Source organism: Neomonachus schauinslandi, chromosome 2 (assembly GCF_002201575.2).
Source record: "Neomonachus schauinslandi chromosome 2, ASM220157v2, whole genome shotgun sequence".
Taxonomy (NCBI): Eukaryota; Metazoa; Chordata; class Mammalia; order Carnivora; family Phocidae; genus Neomonachus; species Neomonachus schauinslandi.
The window spans coordinates 182,100,091-182,118,117 of NC_058404.1; the positions used below are offsets into that span (position 1 = coordinate 182,100,091).

Sequence of the window (18,027 nt, forward strand, 5' to 3'; positions counted from 1 at the left end):
GTTATCGCTGATAACCTTTACTTAACCAAAAGAAAAAAGTGGCTATAATACTTATCGCCAAAACACCAATCAACCTATTTTACTTCGTGTTGTTGTCATACAAAGAAACTTCCCACAAGACAATGTAAGAAAAATACTGAGTTCCTCATAACCAGGGTAACATAGAACTCAAAATAAAAACCCCTAATATCCTATTTTTAATGCTCTACTATCCTGTTTGAACTTAGAAATTTGTCTTATTTAAAACCAAAAACTGGGGGTGCTGTGTGGCTCAGCTGGTTAAGTGTCTGGCTCTTGGTTTCAGCTCAGGTCATGGTCTCAGGCTTGGGGGATGGAGCCCCGCGTGGGGCTCTGTGCTGAGCGTGGAGCCTGCTTAAGATTCTCTCTCTGCCCCTCTCCTCACACTCCCCCTTTCTCTCATAAATAAATAAATAAATAAATAAGCAATAACTGTATCTCATTTTTGTCTTCTTGCCAGCATCTAGTTACACCATGAACAACACAGAAGATACTCAACACACACCCACTGAACTGACTCTTACTCCCATCATTTCATCATTATAGTCATGTACACAGTAAATTCGGAAATACTGATGTCAGTGCTCAGAGGATATTTACAGGAGGTAGAAAATCACCAACTGGATCCAAAGTCCAAAGCAACAGCAGCTGCTTCCCTGAACACAGTGTAAGCAAACTGATCAGAAATGCGATACGCACATTTGATCGCATGTAACAGTAAGGCGGTTAACAAGGGATTAGTCTTTTTTGATTGAAGAAACAAATTTGAGAGAAGAATAAAAAATAAGCAACCTTATTCTGGGCCAGGTTCTGGTAGAACCATGGCAAATTTTAACATTTAACGGGGCGCCTGGGTGGCTCAGTGGGTTGAGCATCTGCCTTCAGCGCAGGTTGTGATCTCGGGGTCCTGGGATGGAGCCCCGAGCCCCTTGTGCCACCTGCTCAGCGGGAAGTCTGCTTCTCCATCTCTGTCCGCTCCCCCCGCACCCACCCCGCTCCTTCTCTGCCTCACAAATAAATAAAATCTTAAAAAAAAAAAAAAATCTTTAAAAACTATTAAAGTTAACTAATGGAGATTTAGAAAATAAAATTTAGAAAACTAGTAACAAATAATTCCAGACATTTAAGGGATAAACTGGCATTCTAGACTTATTGGTATAAGATCTATCTGGGTTCAAATGCTGAGTTGGGCAAAATATTTAACTTCTCTGTGATTGTTTTTTATCTGTAAAATGGTGATAATACATACTTAACTTTAACCATGAAGCTTAAATGAGAGAATATAGAGTTCCTCTATGTAATATACATTTTAAAATGGTTGTTATTATTTACATTTTGTTTATTAAACTTTTTTTTTTTTTTTGAGGTTTAACTTATGACCACTAATACGGAGTGGTTATGGTTGTTAAAAAATACAATTAAGAAGGATCTGTACATTAACCCATTCAAATAGGTTTTTCATTAAGGTAGATTCATATCAAATGAATATGTTTTTGTCACATTTACCACATGCTCAGAGGTTGGCCCTTTGATGTTATCTAAAAAAGATGTAGTTGGCCTATCTTCTAATTCCCAAAATTACCTTCTTTGGGAATAAATTTTTAAAAGAGCTTGATTATGTAGACAAGAAAAATTGATTAAAACTTGCAAATTCACACCTTAAAAAATTAAAAAATGGATATATTTATAACATTTCCTTTGAGCCCCTAGCCACAGAGTTAACTTATAAATTTGGTACTGAAAATAACATCTAGTATGTGATTCTCCCTGAGTGAAAAAAAATACATTTGGATAATAAATACTCACCTGGGAAGCGTTGTTCCTTTGACATTATTGTCTCTAAAATTCTTCTCATATTGGGGTAGTTCAACAAATTCTATCAACCACTGAAGCGTGTCCTCAAGGGTCCAATTATGAACTACAAGAGATAAAAGGGGAAGGCATATTTTAAACACCTCTGCTTTCCAAATTTATATAATTTACATATATATTTATATGTATATACATTCACACATATATAAAATTACTATAATTTCAGAGGATGTTAATTGAATTTCCAATTCAATTCAATCGACAGTAAGTACTAAAATGATATTTGGCATTCTATCAGAAGCTGAAAACAATGGAGACATACCTCCTACACTTAAGAGCTTATAATCTATGACAGAGAAATCATGAAAGAAAAAGAAAAAAATATTAGCATGGTTAATTCTAAAATAAGCATCTATGTAAAATTCATTCAGGATGAAATAATTCATAATTTCTCTGGTTGCAGGAACACTTACAGGACATGTATCTAATCATTCATTCTTTCATTTTGTCATCTAGCCATATAATCCTGTAAACCTTCTGAGTATCAGGTTCCATACTAAGCACTGGGAATATGGTAGTAAACAAGAGGCATAAAGTCCTTGCCCTCATGGGAGAGGGGAGGGGGCAATTCACAAGACAAGAAAGGAAAGTGGGGGAAATTTCAGACAGTGATCAACTATTAAGAAAGAAATTGGAAAGATGTCAGGATAGCTTCTGAGGAGCTATTACCTGAATTGAGAACCAAAACTTGCAAGGAGCCAACATTGTGATGATCTGGGAGGAAAAATATCCCAAACAGAAGGAAAAACTAGTGTAAAGGCCTTACAATTGGAATGAACTAGCCGTGTTTGGGGGAGAGGGGGGGTTAATAATCAAAGTGTTTAAATCTATGTTTACTCCTCAATGTGGAGAATGGATTGCAGGAGACAAGAAGGAAAACAAAGAGCAACAAGGAGGCCATTCCTTTATATAGCTGTCCAAATGAGAGGTTATTGCCTTGGACTATGGTGTTAGCAGAGGATATGGTGACAAGTGGTCAGATTTAGGATATATTCTGGGGATAATGCTGTTAGATGTGCTCATGAAATGGATGAAGGTTGGTAGCTACAGGAAAGTAAAAAAAGAAAAAAAAAAGTACAGAGGGTGTTACCATTAACTATGATAGGAAAGACTGGGGAGGAACAGACTAGGGAGGCAAGTAGATGAGTGTGTGACAGAGATGGAAAGTTGTTTTTAGACATGTTATATTTGAAGTATGTATTAGATATTTAAGTGTAGATACATAGTAGCAGTCAGTTATACAAGTCTGGAGGCTTCAGGAAGAGTGAGGTTAGAAACAAAGATATAAAAATTGAGAGTCATCAGCATTTGGATGGTCTTTACACTAAATGAGATCACCCAGGACAGTGGATTCTGGAAGACTGGCCCTAATCATGAAGAAAATGACCAGTCATAGCATCTCTTCTCTTGGACACTTATTTTGAGTTAAGCTCGTTATATTCATCTTTCCCTTTAGGCCTTATTTAAAAACAAACAAACAAACCTCATGACGCACTAACATGATTATCTCCATTTTTGGAGATGAGAAACTAAAAAGTTAAGGGGACCAAGATAGTCAGTAGCAGGACTGGAGAGGAACCCAGGCCAACCGACTGTAGGACCTGACTATGCTACTCTGAGAGCACTAATATTAAATAGCAGTAGAGAAATAAACAAACAGTTAAAGACTGGGAGCGACTCAGACATTCCTGCTTGAAGAATACAAAGGACAACGACAAGATTATCCAAAGGGAAGGATGCAAGTGTCCTTAAAAAATTAAGAGCTCCATACTGTCTGCATTTAATTTGAGGGTCTGGGAACACAAAGTGCTTATAGGCCACAGAAAGGTCAAAGGAGAATGAAGAAAACAAGTGAGCAATAAAAGCAGACTTAAGAACCCATCTGTGTATATATAAATCTGAGAAACATCTTTCTGATAAACTACAGAAAATTCTGAGTTCACTTTTGCAAGCAAAGCTAATTTTTCACAATCTGCCTTTTTCACTATGTGCTCATTAGAGAAAAAGCTTAAATCACAAACGAAAAATTAACTAGCAAAAATTCATTTAAAAATTACACATGGTAATTGATAATTTTCTATTGAGACAAAGCTTTGACTATTTTAAAAATCTTCTCTCCTTCATGTGTTTCTGCCATAAGCTTGGACATGTGCCTGAGGCTGCTGTATCCATTTAGCCAAATAACTTAGAATACCAGCCAAAGGTTCAGGCCCTCGGTGCTTTCCACTGAATTTAATATATTCAAAGTAGCCTTTTTTCTCTTAAGTTTCTTCCCATTCAGCATGAACTGCACTGAGAACTGCTTGTCTTGATTGCCAAGAAACCAACAGTGCAGCTGCACCTCACACACCCACACAAAAATCTCAGCCAAGAAAACAGGATAAGATTCTCTCTGTCATTTCTATGGCTGTTCAACTGATCCACAACAAAAGTCCCTGATCTCAACACTCCAGCACATCAAAATATTCCCTCAATTCCCAATGAGCCAGGAGAGAAAGGAAGAAAAATCAAGTGAAAAAAATACATATTTAAAGTGCCCAAATAGAGTATTACAGTGGTTCTAAAGTAATTTTCTTTACAATGACTCTTTAGAACAACAAAATTTTAACTAAGAGCACACAGTTTACTTTGGAAGGAGGTTCACTTCTTCCTGTGCCTTTTGGTTTCTTTGGTGATGCCTAGTAAATACCTCTACTTCTCATGACCAAGATTTGTATTTTATATTTGCTTTCTCTGCTCCAAATATACTAGTTGTCTTTCATTTCTTAGGAGAGATCATACTGTGTCCTTCCTCAGGGCCTTTGCACATGCTGTTTCCTCAGTATGAGATTCTTTTCTCCATTGCTATAACTCATCTTTGTCTATTTACTTTACTGAGACTCCCTTTCTCAGTTAAAACTTTAATTCCTCAAGGGAGGCTTCCCAAACATTGCTAATGGTCATAAATCACTCTGTACTTTTTAGGCATAGCATTTAACTAATTATAATTATTTACTTGTATGATTATTATTTCAACATCTGTTTACTACTTCACTAATGCACATGCTTCTTGCTTCTATTCCTAGCATTTGGTACACAAAAGACGCTCAACAAACTATCTGTTGGATCCTCTTGAATAAATGAAGTAGAACATGTTTAATTGGCAGGTATTATGAAAATCTATTCCCACACTTTAGTGAGGAGACCCAAATAAACAGAAATAGGAATTCATCCATATAAGAAATCTTTGATGGCAAAGGAATCACTCCTTTAAGAATTACCTGGATCCTCATCACCTGCCTCTCATGGCTCTTTCACATGTGGTGTTGCTAAATAGCACTTCCACCAGAGGGCAGCCAGAGAAGGATATTGCATTTCTTCAAAACCTAGATTTCCCATCTGCAAATCTATAGAAATGCCGATTTCTGTACTGCTAACTTATATTCTTTCTGCTAGAAACTGTCTCTGAGTGATTTTTGACATTTATTCCAAGGCCAATAGAAAGAACTCTGGAATAGAAAGAGACCTGATTCTTGTCTCAGCTGTGTCACAGATTCACTAGGACATGACAGCCAGGTGATTAACTGTGACTCAGTTTCTTAACACAGAAAACTGATCTAGACCATCTTTAAATTTCATCAAATTCTGATTCCATTATAACAAACAAAAGTTGGTGTTTAAAATACTGCTAAACAGCTAGCCTAGAAAGTAGATTATAAAATACTGATGGGGGAAAAGTAACTCTAAAAACTTTCAAGACAGAAACAAAAACTGCTGCTAATGTTTATAGTGTGTGTATTAAACACCAGGAGATTTGCAAACATTATTTCAAATACTCATCGCAACAACCCATTGAAGTAGGTACCTTGATCATCATACTGAACTTAAAAGTCTATGAAGTTGAAGTTCTTAATTAGACATAACAGATTAGCAAAAGATCAAACCAGGTTTCAGACCAAGTTTATTTCTAGAGTTGTTAACCACTGTGCAATAAATTGCCTTTTTAGAGTTAGGTAAGTGGTCTCAATAATCAAACTAAGCAATACAAGTAGTGAGTTTAAGCTCCAGTCATACCTCCAGCCGTATCTGCAGCTTTCTGAATGTACCATATTCCCCCATGCCACTCCTTCAACCTGGAATGGCTTTCCCTTCTTCCTTCTCTGCCGGGCATGTTTCTTCCTTGGCCTTTAAGACTCAGATCAGGAAGTCTCTTGTCCATGAAGTCTCCCCTATCCGTCCATTTTCAGATTATAGTTGCTCTCCTCTGTGCCCCCAATCACATGTACATATATCTGCCACAGACGTATCACATACTCTCATGGAATTGCCCATGACTGTCTTACCCCCTGGGTGAGGAGCTCCTAGAAGGCAAGAACTTTTTTTTTTTTTCCCCACCTAACACAGTGGACTGTTAACACCAAAAAGCCACATTCCTTTGATACTGGATTTTACATTTTATTATACCCTTTAACTTATATTCTCATTAAACCCCCCATAACCACATTTGAGAGACAGCTGTTCTCTCTACAGTCTATACAGAGAACCTTGGCCAAAAGAGGCCAAGTAATCACACAAGTGGTCACACATACCTATGAACTGGAAGAGCGAGAATTTGAACTCTCATTTTCAGAATCCAAGTTCACTGCCAATACAGGGGTCTCCTCATTCAGAATAACTCACTGTTTAAAACTTAAAACACATTTTCTCTTAGAAACAAACCTTCTAGACACATAGTACTAATAGTACTACAAGAGTTATACCTTACATATGAGCAATCTGCTATAGGTAACTGCATTAATGGATTTGGGATTCCACTACAGACATCAGGGACACTTTGTGACCCCCTGAGGGCCTGGAAGTAGTAACACAATAGCTCAATGGAGCTATGCCAGTTCTTCATCATGGGGTGACTCCTGGAACTTAAAGCCTAAATGATAAGATTTCTAAGAGCCAGGGGACTCAGAGCTGGGGCAGGGCTCTGGCACAAAGGAGGTGGTGGGGAACAGGGAAGAGCGGGGACAGGATGGTGAGTAGAATCAAATCTTCAGGAGATGAGTGGGCGTGGAGATGTAGCATGTGTGGGGGCATACGTTTATGGATTTTCACAGGAACAGAGGCAAGATAAGGATTCTCCTCTTCATTATCCCTCCCCCTTGCTGCTCTCAACAGGGCTATTTCTGCAATAGGGAATGAAGTTCCTGATTCTGCACCAAAACCGCTGCCCTCTCTTCCCCTTCCTCTTTCCAAGTGTCAGTCCCATCATTTGAAAAAGAGGGAAAATGATAACTGGACCTAAGGGGAGAAAAGCTTTTAGACAGCAGGAGAGTTTGTAGTAATGAGAGAATGATGAGATAGGAAGGGCTAGAAATAGCCAGCAACAGAGAGAGAAGCTAGCATTCCTGTGGCCACCCAGCTGAAGCAGCCTTCTAAAAGAAACACATGAATCATGCATAGGTACATCCTCATGTACAAACTGGTTATAAGTAGAAGAAACACTGCAACTGAAAGTGATCTCCCCCCCCACAATTTCTATGACACTTAGTATTTGTACCAAATAGCACATTATACATGCTGCCTTATTTCTAACTACACCTTATATCCCTACTATACTGTAAGCTTCCATAAGGCAGGAACTATGCAGTCCAGCATAAAGTTGCCATTTAAGTATTAGCTGTATGTGTAACTGATGTTTTTCTTCCCTAAAGGTGAGAACCAAACCTGTTCTGTTGTTTTTAATTGGGTCTACTGCCATACCATGCCTATAGTTGTATAAAAGACAAAAAATACTGTTTTCATGATATCATATTTCAAAGGAGCACTGGAGAATCCTTGACTCCAAATCAGAATCACAGAGACCTACAACATCCTGGAAGTTAGAAAGTGCCACTTTACACCTGTGTGTTTGACAGTAGGAGATGAGAATTTGTGTGCTTCCAGTCCACCCCTGCCTTAAGCAAGTATGATATTCACAAACCAGTGTGAAAGATACACTTTAGAAGATTAAGATATACATTTTAACTTGCTCCTTTAATCTATAAAAGGCAGTCTTAAAAACCAATGCACCCAGTGTACTTAGCCATATACTTGTATTAAGTTACAGGCCTAAAAATACAAAACAGCTTAGTGAAGTATCACCATATAAGTTTTCATCTGTTATATTTAAGTACATGCTGAAAACCTTCAAACACAATTTGTAAAATCACCTAAATACTGTGAGAAAAAACTGATTTCTAATTATAAGGCATTAGTGTGCACATAGAACATGCTAATAATAGCAGTAGCTAACATTATGTGAGCACTTGGCAATTGCCGATAACTAGGCTAAAGGCTTTACATGAATTATTTCATGAAATTCTTTCAACAACCCTATGATGTAGGTTTTACAGGTAATATTATAATCCTGGTCCTACAGATCCGGAAGCTGAGGCTCAGAGAGTATGAGTAACTTGCCTAAATTCATACAAGTAGTGGAGATAGGATTCAAAACTACATCTGTTGACTTCAAAGCCCCAACTTCTAACCATTACACTCTTCCTCCTCTCCCTCCTCTGCATGATGAAAACATTTCAAAATACAGCCCAAGTCACCATCAGCCACGTCAAAACTTGAATATACACATTACATTTATTCTGTATTTCATGTCTTAATAGCTCTCCTACTATTTTTTAAAAACTGCTATATCCTTAATTTATGGTAAAAAAATAAAAAAATAAACATCTGTTGAGGGGTGCCTCAGGGGCTTAGTTGGTTAAGCGTCTGCCTTCAGTTCAGGTCATGATCCCAGGGTCTTGGGACTGAGCCCTGTGTCGGGCTCCCTGCTCAGTGGGGAGTCTGCTTCTCCCTCTCCCTCTTGTGCTCGCTCACTCACTCTCTCAAATAAACAAATGAACAAACACACACACACTTGTTGGGGCACCTGGGTGGCTCAGTTGGTTGAGCGTCCGACTCTTGATTTTGGCTCAGGTCATGATCTCAGGTTGGTAAGATGGAGGCCCCTGTCAGTCTCCATGCTGGGCATGGAGCCTGCCTAAGATTCTCTCTCCCTCTCCCCCTGCCTCTCATTCTCCCTCTGTAAAAACAAAACAAAACATGCACACACTTGTAATGTTCTTAATGTTAAGAAAACAACTGGCATAACAGTTTCTTTTGGCAAACTAATGTATTTTAGAAAGATCAACTTCTGATACCATAATATAGTAGAGTTAAACACAGTACAGTTCAATACAAACTCACTATCTTCTATTAAAGCATGAAAACATCTTTCTAAGTACCAAAAGGTTTGGTAAAAGGGTCAAGGAGGAGAAAGAATAAACATTATTAAAAAAAGCAACTACATTTAAAGGTGGCCATATAAAATGGTTACTGAAAGAAGTTCTATATTTTGCAGCTTCTCTGATAAAGAAGCTAAAAATTATTTGTGGCGGGCGCCTGGGTGGCTCAGTTGGTTAAGCGACTGCCTTCGGCTCAGGTCGTGATCCTGGAGTCCCGGGATCGAGTCCCGCATCGGGCTCCCTGCTCAGCAGGGAGTCTGCTTCTCCCTCTGACCCTCCTCCCTCTCATGCTCTCTGTCTCTCATTCTCTCTCTCTCAAATAAATAAATAAAATCTTTAAAAAAAAAAAAAATTATTTGTGGCTTAAAAAACATCTGAATTATTGGCATATTTATATGAAGTACTGTATTCTAAAATATAGGTGCACACCAGTATTGACATGTCTCTAAATTCAATTTCACTATAAAATTTCAAGTAACTAAAGCCTCAGAAGTCTCTTTACAGTGACAGAAGTAACTTGTCACAGGAAAATGCAGTTAATCTAAGGTACAATACAGCAGGGCTTTGATGAAAAGCAACTTCAACTAAATGCAATAGAAACATTTAAAAATTACTTTTTAGAATATCGAAGATGAAAAAGTTTAAAGCCTTCTACATTTCATCTTAACTCAGCCGGTTTATAGATTTTGTGGTGTGACTTCTGAGTGAAGCTAGATGATCAGCTGCTCTTCATGGTCCAGACAGGCTTATCTTTAGAATGGTGCCAGAATGTGAGCTCCTCATTTGCATGCTGCTCGGCAGGGCATGTCTCTGTAGCGTGGACTAAATTCCTGCAACATGCTATATCTGGACACCTAAAAGCCACACCCTGAACTTGGGAAGTCCTGATATTGATAGTTGTACCAAAGACGAATAAAAACACACACTTTCCCTCATGAGCTCCTTACCTTTCAACATGCAAGAATTACATGTAACTTTTAGGCACACTTCATAAATGCTGGCAAATGTCTGAACATTCAGAACATAAATATTACCAGGGTGTTCGCTTCCCAAGAATGGTACAAACGGACACTAAGGGAAACTGTGATCTTATTATAATTTAAACAGGGTGAAGTATCAACCCCTAATTTCATGAAGATGATGAGGAATAACTAAGATATATCTTTTTTTAAAATATTTTATTTATTTATTTGAGACAGAGAGAGAGCGTACAATCAGGAGGAGCAGCAGCCAGAGGAAGAGGGAGAAGCAGGTTCCCTGCAGAGCAGGGAGCCCTACGGGGCTCAATCCCAGGACCCTGGGATCATGACCTGAGTGGAAGGCAGACGCTTAACCGACTGAGCCACCCAGGCGCCCCAACAAAAACATGTCTTAAAAATAAAAACTGGAGAAACACTGAGTCTCAAAATTATATGACTGTTCTGAAGATTAACAAAATGCATGTGGAAATGACTCTAAGCAATGGTGAAACTACTCTACAAATGTAAATAATTATCACAGTAAATAACAATGGATCAGAAATTTTTTGTAATTAAGGAAATGCAAGGAATACACTTTCTTGAGTCAACAAACCAGTGGACTCAGGGGCCATAAAAAAAACTAAATGTTTAATCAAGTTTTCCTAAATACCTCATTATTGTGTCATTAAAGATATCACCTTAGGGACAGAGTGGCTGTATCTCTGGTTATACATTTTGTTTTTTTAAGATTTCATTTATTTATTTGAGAGAGAGAGAGCTCATGAGAGGGGGGAGGGTCAGAGGGAGAAGCAGACTCCCCGCTGAGCAGGGAGCCCAATGCGGGACTCGATCCCGGGACTCCAGGATCATGACCTGAGCCGAAGGCAGTCGCCCAACCAACTGAGCCACCCAGGTGCCCTCTCTGGTTATACATTCTTTCATGTTACACTCAGCCCTCAGCTGCCCTTCTCCTTCCTCTTTTATTTATTTACTTTTAAACACTGAACTGAGAATAAAAAGAACATTTCACATCAAATGAGGTAAGTTCTTTAAGAGCAAACAATACTTCTTATTCATTTTTATATTCCCAACATGTTGTACAATGTCAAAAATATAGCTAGCACTAAATAAATGTGGAATCGCAGGTATGTCTTAGGAACTCAATTAATGCTTGTTGGATGAATGAATAGATGACAAAGTGATTCTATCACAACCAAGGCTGCCAGGAAAATGTCACCTTCATTCACTCCTTTTAGTGTCATTCTAGATAAAGCAACAAACATTTTCAGAAGTATGACTAAGTCTCATAAAATGGAGTGGAGGCTGCCTTTCAAAGAGTATATTTAACAACAACAGAAATTCTACTTTTTAAATGACAGCTTTACAAATGTTTGCTTTAATTTTCTGCTATTAAAATTATTAAAATGATCAATTATTTTTTCTCTTGGAATTTGAGAGTTCCTTCAAAAGATTTTCTCTACATGCAACTTGGGATTCTTTTATTCAGCAACTATTTACTGAGTTCACAGTAATTACTACTGCGCACTGGATAAAATGTAAAAACATCAGGGTCAAGAAATTATTACCAAGACTATTAGAAAGCTCGAAGTCAGAAAATTTACTGACTTTAAGAGGGAGTTCAACAAAAAATGAATGCAAAAGCCCAGTTAATAAATACTTTCTTTCTAAAGGGGATTAAACTAAAGGCCAGCTAAAAGTTGAGTTTTCACAGCTTGTCACACAATCTCCAGGTAGGAAAAGACACTACATTCAAAACTTTCTAATCCTAGTTTCTTCTAGACAGAAAAATTCACCAATTTCAATGGCAGAAGCATTTTCAAGACTCAGGCAGTTTCTATTTGATCTGCAACTACATATGCCTTTTTCTAGTATGTTTAGCATTTAGAAATCTAACAGTTCACAAATACTATTAGCTGCATTTACTTGGTAGATAACATTTTCCAACTTAGGTTTCATTTACTATATACAGTAGTGGTTTTTTTTTTTTAAAGATTTTATTTATTTATTTGAGAGAGAGAAGGAGACAGAGAGAGAGCATGAGAGGGGGGAGGGTCAGAGGGAGAAGCAGACTCCCTGCTGAGCAGGGAGCCCGATGCGGGACTCGATCCTGGGCCTCCAGGATCATGACCTGAGCCGAAGGCAGTCGCTCAACCAACTGAGCCACCCAGGCGCCCTATATACAGTAGTGGTTTAACTAGTTATTACCGGCAAAACAACTTTAAGAAAATTTCTCATTTTTTGAGTACTGCCACATGGTTAAAACATTAAAATACTAAATAACTTCCCCATTCACAGGGACCCTTGTCAATAGCTAGTTATAGGAAGAAGGAAAAAAGTGAATAATGTGCTTCAGTAATAAAAATACAGACAGACTCATTGACAGGGTGTCACTGGAGAGCGCTCAAACTCCTCTCCCAAGTTTTTTCTAATTCTCAAATTCATTTCAAAATCTTTCAATTGCTTGGCAGTGGCTAGATTCCATAAGAGGATGGGAAGATAGGCTAGTGGTGATCAGAGTCTACATAACCGGGACACGGGGTGGGGTGGTGGCTCTGTGAGGGCACAGGTCTATACATGGCAGACTCCTGGGGAAGGTAGCAGCCCAAGAGAGTCAAAAGAGTGGCTATGTGCAGGGGGGCTGGCAAATAAGAAAATATTTTGAAGATAACAGAGCTAGGTTTTTCATGATGAGTAAAAGCAGGTACAAGTAGGGAAAGGGATTAAGCTAGAATTGACCCAGTAGTGTTACACCGGCAGCAGTGTTAACTGGTATCAGACATCAGTGATACTCAAGACATTTTAATATAGAGTGAGAAATAGGTATAAAGGTATGTGTTTCTAACCTGTTCACTGAGAAGACCTGGCAACAACACCTCAGTAGCAATGAGCATACCTAGTGCACAAATCACGGTTTCTAAATACAATCTCAACTACACGTAACCAGGAGTCTTTGAAGAAATGATTGTTTCCGGGGCTAGGGCTGAGAAATAACAAAATAAGCCTGGCACATCTTTTTTGTGCCAGAAAGTAAGGAGGAGCTCAAACAATGATGGAGACATACATACAAAAGAATACAGAAGTCAGCCAGCTTGAAAGGCTTTCCACTAGCCAAACATGGAATGATTTGAGTATCAAAATAATGACAGCAACAAATTACAGCCCACTGAATAAAGGAGAAATCCCAGAGTCCACAAAGATATACATGAGTAGTGCAAAAGATCAATCTTCAGATCATAAGAGTCTGAGATTCACTATTTCTCCAATTTCTATTTTCAAGATACATCTGTCATCTCCCCTACCATCTTCAAAGGACAAGATGTTGACCATACACTGTTTAAATCTCTTCCTTACAGCAGAATGCAACTAATAAATAGAAGGAATGATGTAACTCAAAAAATTACAATTTGGCAATCATGAGAGTTAATTAATTCAGGCAAGAAATACCCACAGATGCTAAAACTAGTGGGTGCAAGTGATGTGAGGAATACGCTTTTACAAAGTCTCCAAGTTTCTCTACACAAAAAATATTAATTACAAAGGAGAAAAAAGTAACTTTACAGTTAAAAAAAAAAAAAAGCAGACACTATCTTAAGTGATCAAATATCATCGGTAACCAAATAAACTGATGCCATTTGCCGCTTAAAAAGATGTAATGAAAAGGATCATTTCTGTAACAGTCCAACCCAAAATGCATTACCTGGATCTAATCATATGAAAACCTCAAACAAATCCTAATTCAGATACAATCTGTGAAATATCACTCTTCTAAATTTCAAGCCAAAGACACGAAAGTCCAGGAAATACTATGGAATTGTTCCGAATTAAAGAAGACAGTACAACTGGGTATAATGCATACTCTTGGATCCTTCGGCTATTAAAGTCATTATTAGGACAAATGGCAAAACTGGAATGACGGTCTCTGGACAAAGTGTATGTGAGAGCTCTTCGTTCTGGTCCTGCCACTTTTCGCGAAATTTAAAACTGTTTTCAGTTAAGACATTACAATTCTAAAAAGAAATCTTTCTAATTCTTTCTCAATTATGTAGGTAGAGTTCTAATAATTGCTCATTTCTCTAGTACTTTGTAGCTTGTGTTTTTCTTCAATACAGTAATCTCTTAACCCTAACAATGATAACTGCAAACACTAGGCCCTTACTAGCTATCAAGTATTGCTCTACACTCTACATATTCAGTAACTCATTTAATCCTCCACATCATCCTCTAAGGTGGTAGTACTATGATTAGCTACATTTACAAATGGGGAAAGTTAGGAACACAGAGATTAAGGTACTTGCACTTGCCCAAGATCACAAATCTAGTTAAGTGTTATGTAAAGAACTGAATACAGGCAGTCGAGCTCCACATTACTTTGGGATACTGTCTCTCCAGGAAAAGCATAGCTGTACTTTGAGGTTTCTCAAGAAATTAGTGTCTAAAAGATGAAAGGCCTCAGTAATTATGAAGCCTCAGAACCCATAAAGTTTACTTGTTGCTCCTTGTTCACCAGGTTGAAAAGATATACGATACTAAATTCACACTATTAGAAAGCTTCTAATATGGATTTAGGATGTTTATCCTGCAAAAAACTAATAAACTACTACAGAAATATTTATGATGCCCTTCGAAAACCAAGACTTCAAAGGAAAACCAATTCCCTTAACTTAGGTTACATTCAGGAATATTCTGAAATTTTAGTAGTCTTTTTTTAGGAATAATTATATTGTTTAAATTACATGTAAATAAAATACATGTAAACTGGGGCGCCTGGGTGGCTCAGTTGGTTAAGCAACTGCCTTCGGCTCAGGTCATGATCCTGGAGTCCCGGGATCGAGTCCCGCATCGGGCTCCCTGCTCGGCGGGGGGTCTGCTTCTCCCTCTGATCCTCCTCCCTCTCATGCTCTCTGTCTCCCATTCTCTCTCTCAGATAAATAAATAAAAAATCTTTAAAAAAAAAATACATGTAAACTTTACTATTTCTCCACTTTCATGGGCTGGAGTTGAAATAATCTGTTTCAGAGTTTTTTGCCTTTTGTATCATCTATTCAATAATTCCCATATCTATTTGTAGTTTCTGCATGCTTTCAATCTACACAAATACTAAAAAATAAAAATATTTCATCCATTTGATATTGCTGAGATCTCTGCTCCTTGCTTCCTATTAATATGCAGAAAAAGCAAAGACATTCACAATGACATGAAATTCATTTTTGAAAAAATATCACCCAAATTTTTTACTAAAAAGTATGGATCATAAGTGGGGGAAATTCAGAAAGGGAGGCAAGCCATAAGGGACTCTTACCTATAGGAAACAAACTGAGGGTTGGTGGAGGGGAGGTGAGTGGGGAAATGGGGTAACTGGGTGATGGGCATTAAGAAGGGCACTTGTTGGGGCTCCTGGGTGGCTCAGTCGGTTAAGCATCTGCCTTCAGCTCAGGTCATGATCCCAGGGTCCTGGGATGGAGCACCGCCTCAGACTCCCTGCTCATCGGGGAGCCTGCTTCTCCCTCTCCCTCTGCCCCTCCGCCCTGCGTGTGCTCTCTTTCTCCTGCTCTATCTCAAATAAATAAATAAAATCTTAAAAAAAAGAGGGAGGGCACTTGTTGTGATGAGCACTGGGTGTTATATGCAACTGATGAATCATCACCGAACTCTACCTCTGAAACTAATAATACACTATATGTTAATTGAATTTAAATAAAATTAAATTTAAAAAATACGGAAAATGAAGACAGCACTATAAACTACAAAACTACCATTTCTTATAGTAGCCTAAGTCACAAAGAAGTATTGCTTTTCCTAGAATTGATAACAAGATATTACCTATAACTACTTATAATTTAATAAAGCTCTTTTTGTAATTTCATAAAGGCATATCCTGCAAGACAATTAATTCTCTGGATGCCTTAATAAACTTTATACTCATTGGCCGTCTGATGTTACATTTGTTCTTTTTCCCTACTGAGAAGGCTTCATTTGGCAAAAATTCAGTAACTTAGTAACTTAGGTAAGAACTCCAGGACATCATGAAGACACAATACTGCAAAAACCCTCTGCATTCTTCCTCTTTATAAATGTAACAGTAGTTGTGAATAGTAGTTGATATTCTCATATATTTCTTAAGTTGATGAATAGTATTTGCCTTTTGGGGGTGTTTTAGGTCTTGTACCAAGAATCATCTATTCCCTGAATTTACAGGTATTTGGAGAGCATCCCTTTCTCAAGATTTCCAAAGCAACTCAGAATGGACAGCGCCCGGTTTCTGCCACCTCAAATTCACTTTTCTTATCCTCCAATGATGCTTTTAAAAACATCTATATTTCCTCCTACATGGTACAGACATGTCTAGAGATCGTAAGTAAACACAGTGACAAGGGTTTCACCTTGTCAAAGTAAAAAGTGCTGTGCAGTAGGGAAAATTTGTAATAGCCAGTAAGATTCTAGAAAGGGGAGAGGTGGAGTAAAATTTACAGATACAACTCTCAGTGTTGAGAGTTACATTGGCTCATTTCATTAAAACACCAAAATGGGATTTAATAAAGCATCTGTATTTGGGAAATGATACACTTAATTATCATTAAGATTCAGATTAAGACCAAAAAAGGCCCCTAAGAAAATCCATTTATAGTCCAAGTTTTAGACTGCAAATATCAAGAACATACCAGATAATTCTGGAAGAGGTAGCTATATTTTATATCATGGGACACATGCTGCCAGACCCCATCCACCTACCCCTTCTAAGCTTCTCTGCTACCTTCTCTTCTCAAAGTCTAGTTTGAAAGTCAACAGTATTTACCGTCTTCACTTCCCCCTTCACCCACTCCAATCAGACTTTCATTTTCACCACTACAGGCAACTGCTTTTAAGTCAAGATCACCAACTACCACTTTGCCAATCCAATCTCTGTCACCTTCTCATTTGAACTTCTGGAGCATCTGACACAGACTGTGCCCTGTTTATTAAAACATTTCCTCCCTAGGCTTCCAGGACCCCACGTTCTCGGTTCTCCTCGTATTGCATCTCATTGCTCTTCCTGGCTCCTCCCTCTGCTTCCTGACCTCCTGGCACTCAGTCCTTCACCTCTCTGCATCTTGATCTCAGTGTTGATCAACTTTCTTTTCCCATTATTAGTCCCCTAATTGGGCCTGTTCAGACTTTTTTCTCCTAATTGCCTCCATCTCGAAGAAATTTTAATACCACAGGTACATAACACCTAGGAGCCATTCTTAATTCCTGTCCTCACCCCCATCAACTTCCCAAATCCAATCCAATGGCTACCTTCCTCTCTGCTACCTCCCCAGGTCACTACAGGAGCCTCAAGGCCTCATGGCCTTCCACTTCTACTCCTGCCCCCTTTCTTCAAGAGGCTAATACCCACACAGTTACTACAGTAATCTTTTCAAAAGAGAATGAAGTTAGATGTACAATAGACTACATTATACTTAAAACAAATCCCGAACTCTTTATTAGGCCCTACAAGGTCCTACGAGATCTGGCCCCTGTCCATCTTGGATCTTATATGTCTCCTACTACTCACCCCATCCCTGAGGACCTTCTAGCTATACTAGCCTTCTCAGAATCCTCTCAATAGTTTGAGGTCACACCAGACTCAGGGTCTTAGACTGGCTGATCCCTAAACCTGGAATGTACTTCACCTAGACCCCCCTTTGGCTTACTCTCAACACTCATCTATAACCAAATATCACTTCTCTGGGGAGTTCTTCCTAAATGACATTACTTAAAAAGCCCTTGCCCTACCTGGTCACTGACTATGTGTTACCCTGCTTTACTTTTATCCTATCGCTTATTTGTTCCAGCACTCTTATGAGTGTATATATCTACATGCACACATGCAAACTTGTTTACTATCTTTCTCCCTAAAAGAGTATTGACTTCATGAGGGTAGGATA

General features: G+C 38.3%; 1 protein-coding gene across 1 annotated transcript in view; it reads right to left on the bottom strand.

Annotated features, from left to right (window-relative positions):
- The window catches only part of STIM2 (stromal interaction molecule 2), a 147,147-nt gene that overhangs the window by 26,014 nt on the left and 103,106 nt on the right, over nt 1-18,027 (bottom strand). Inside the window, 1 exon segment of the mRNA XM_021679453.2 lies at nt 1,825-1,936. Coding sequence (XP_021535128.1) covers nt 1,825-1,936 — 112 coding nt within the window.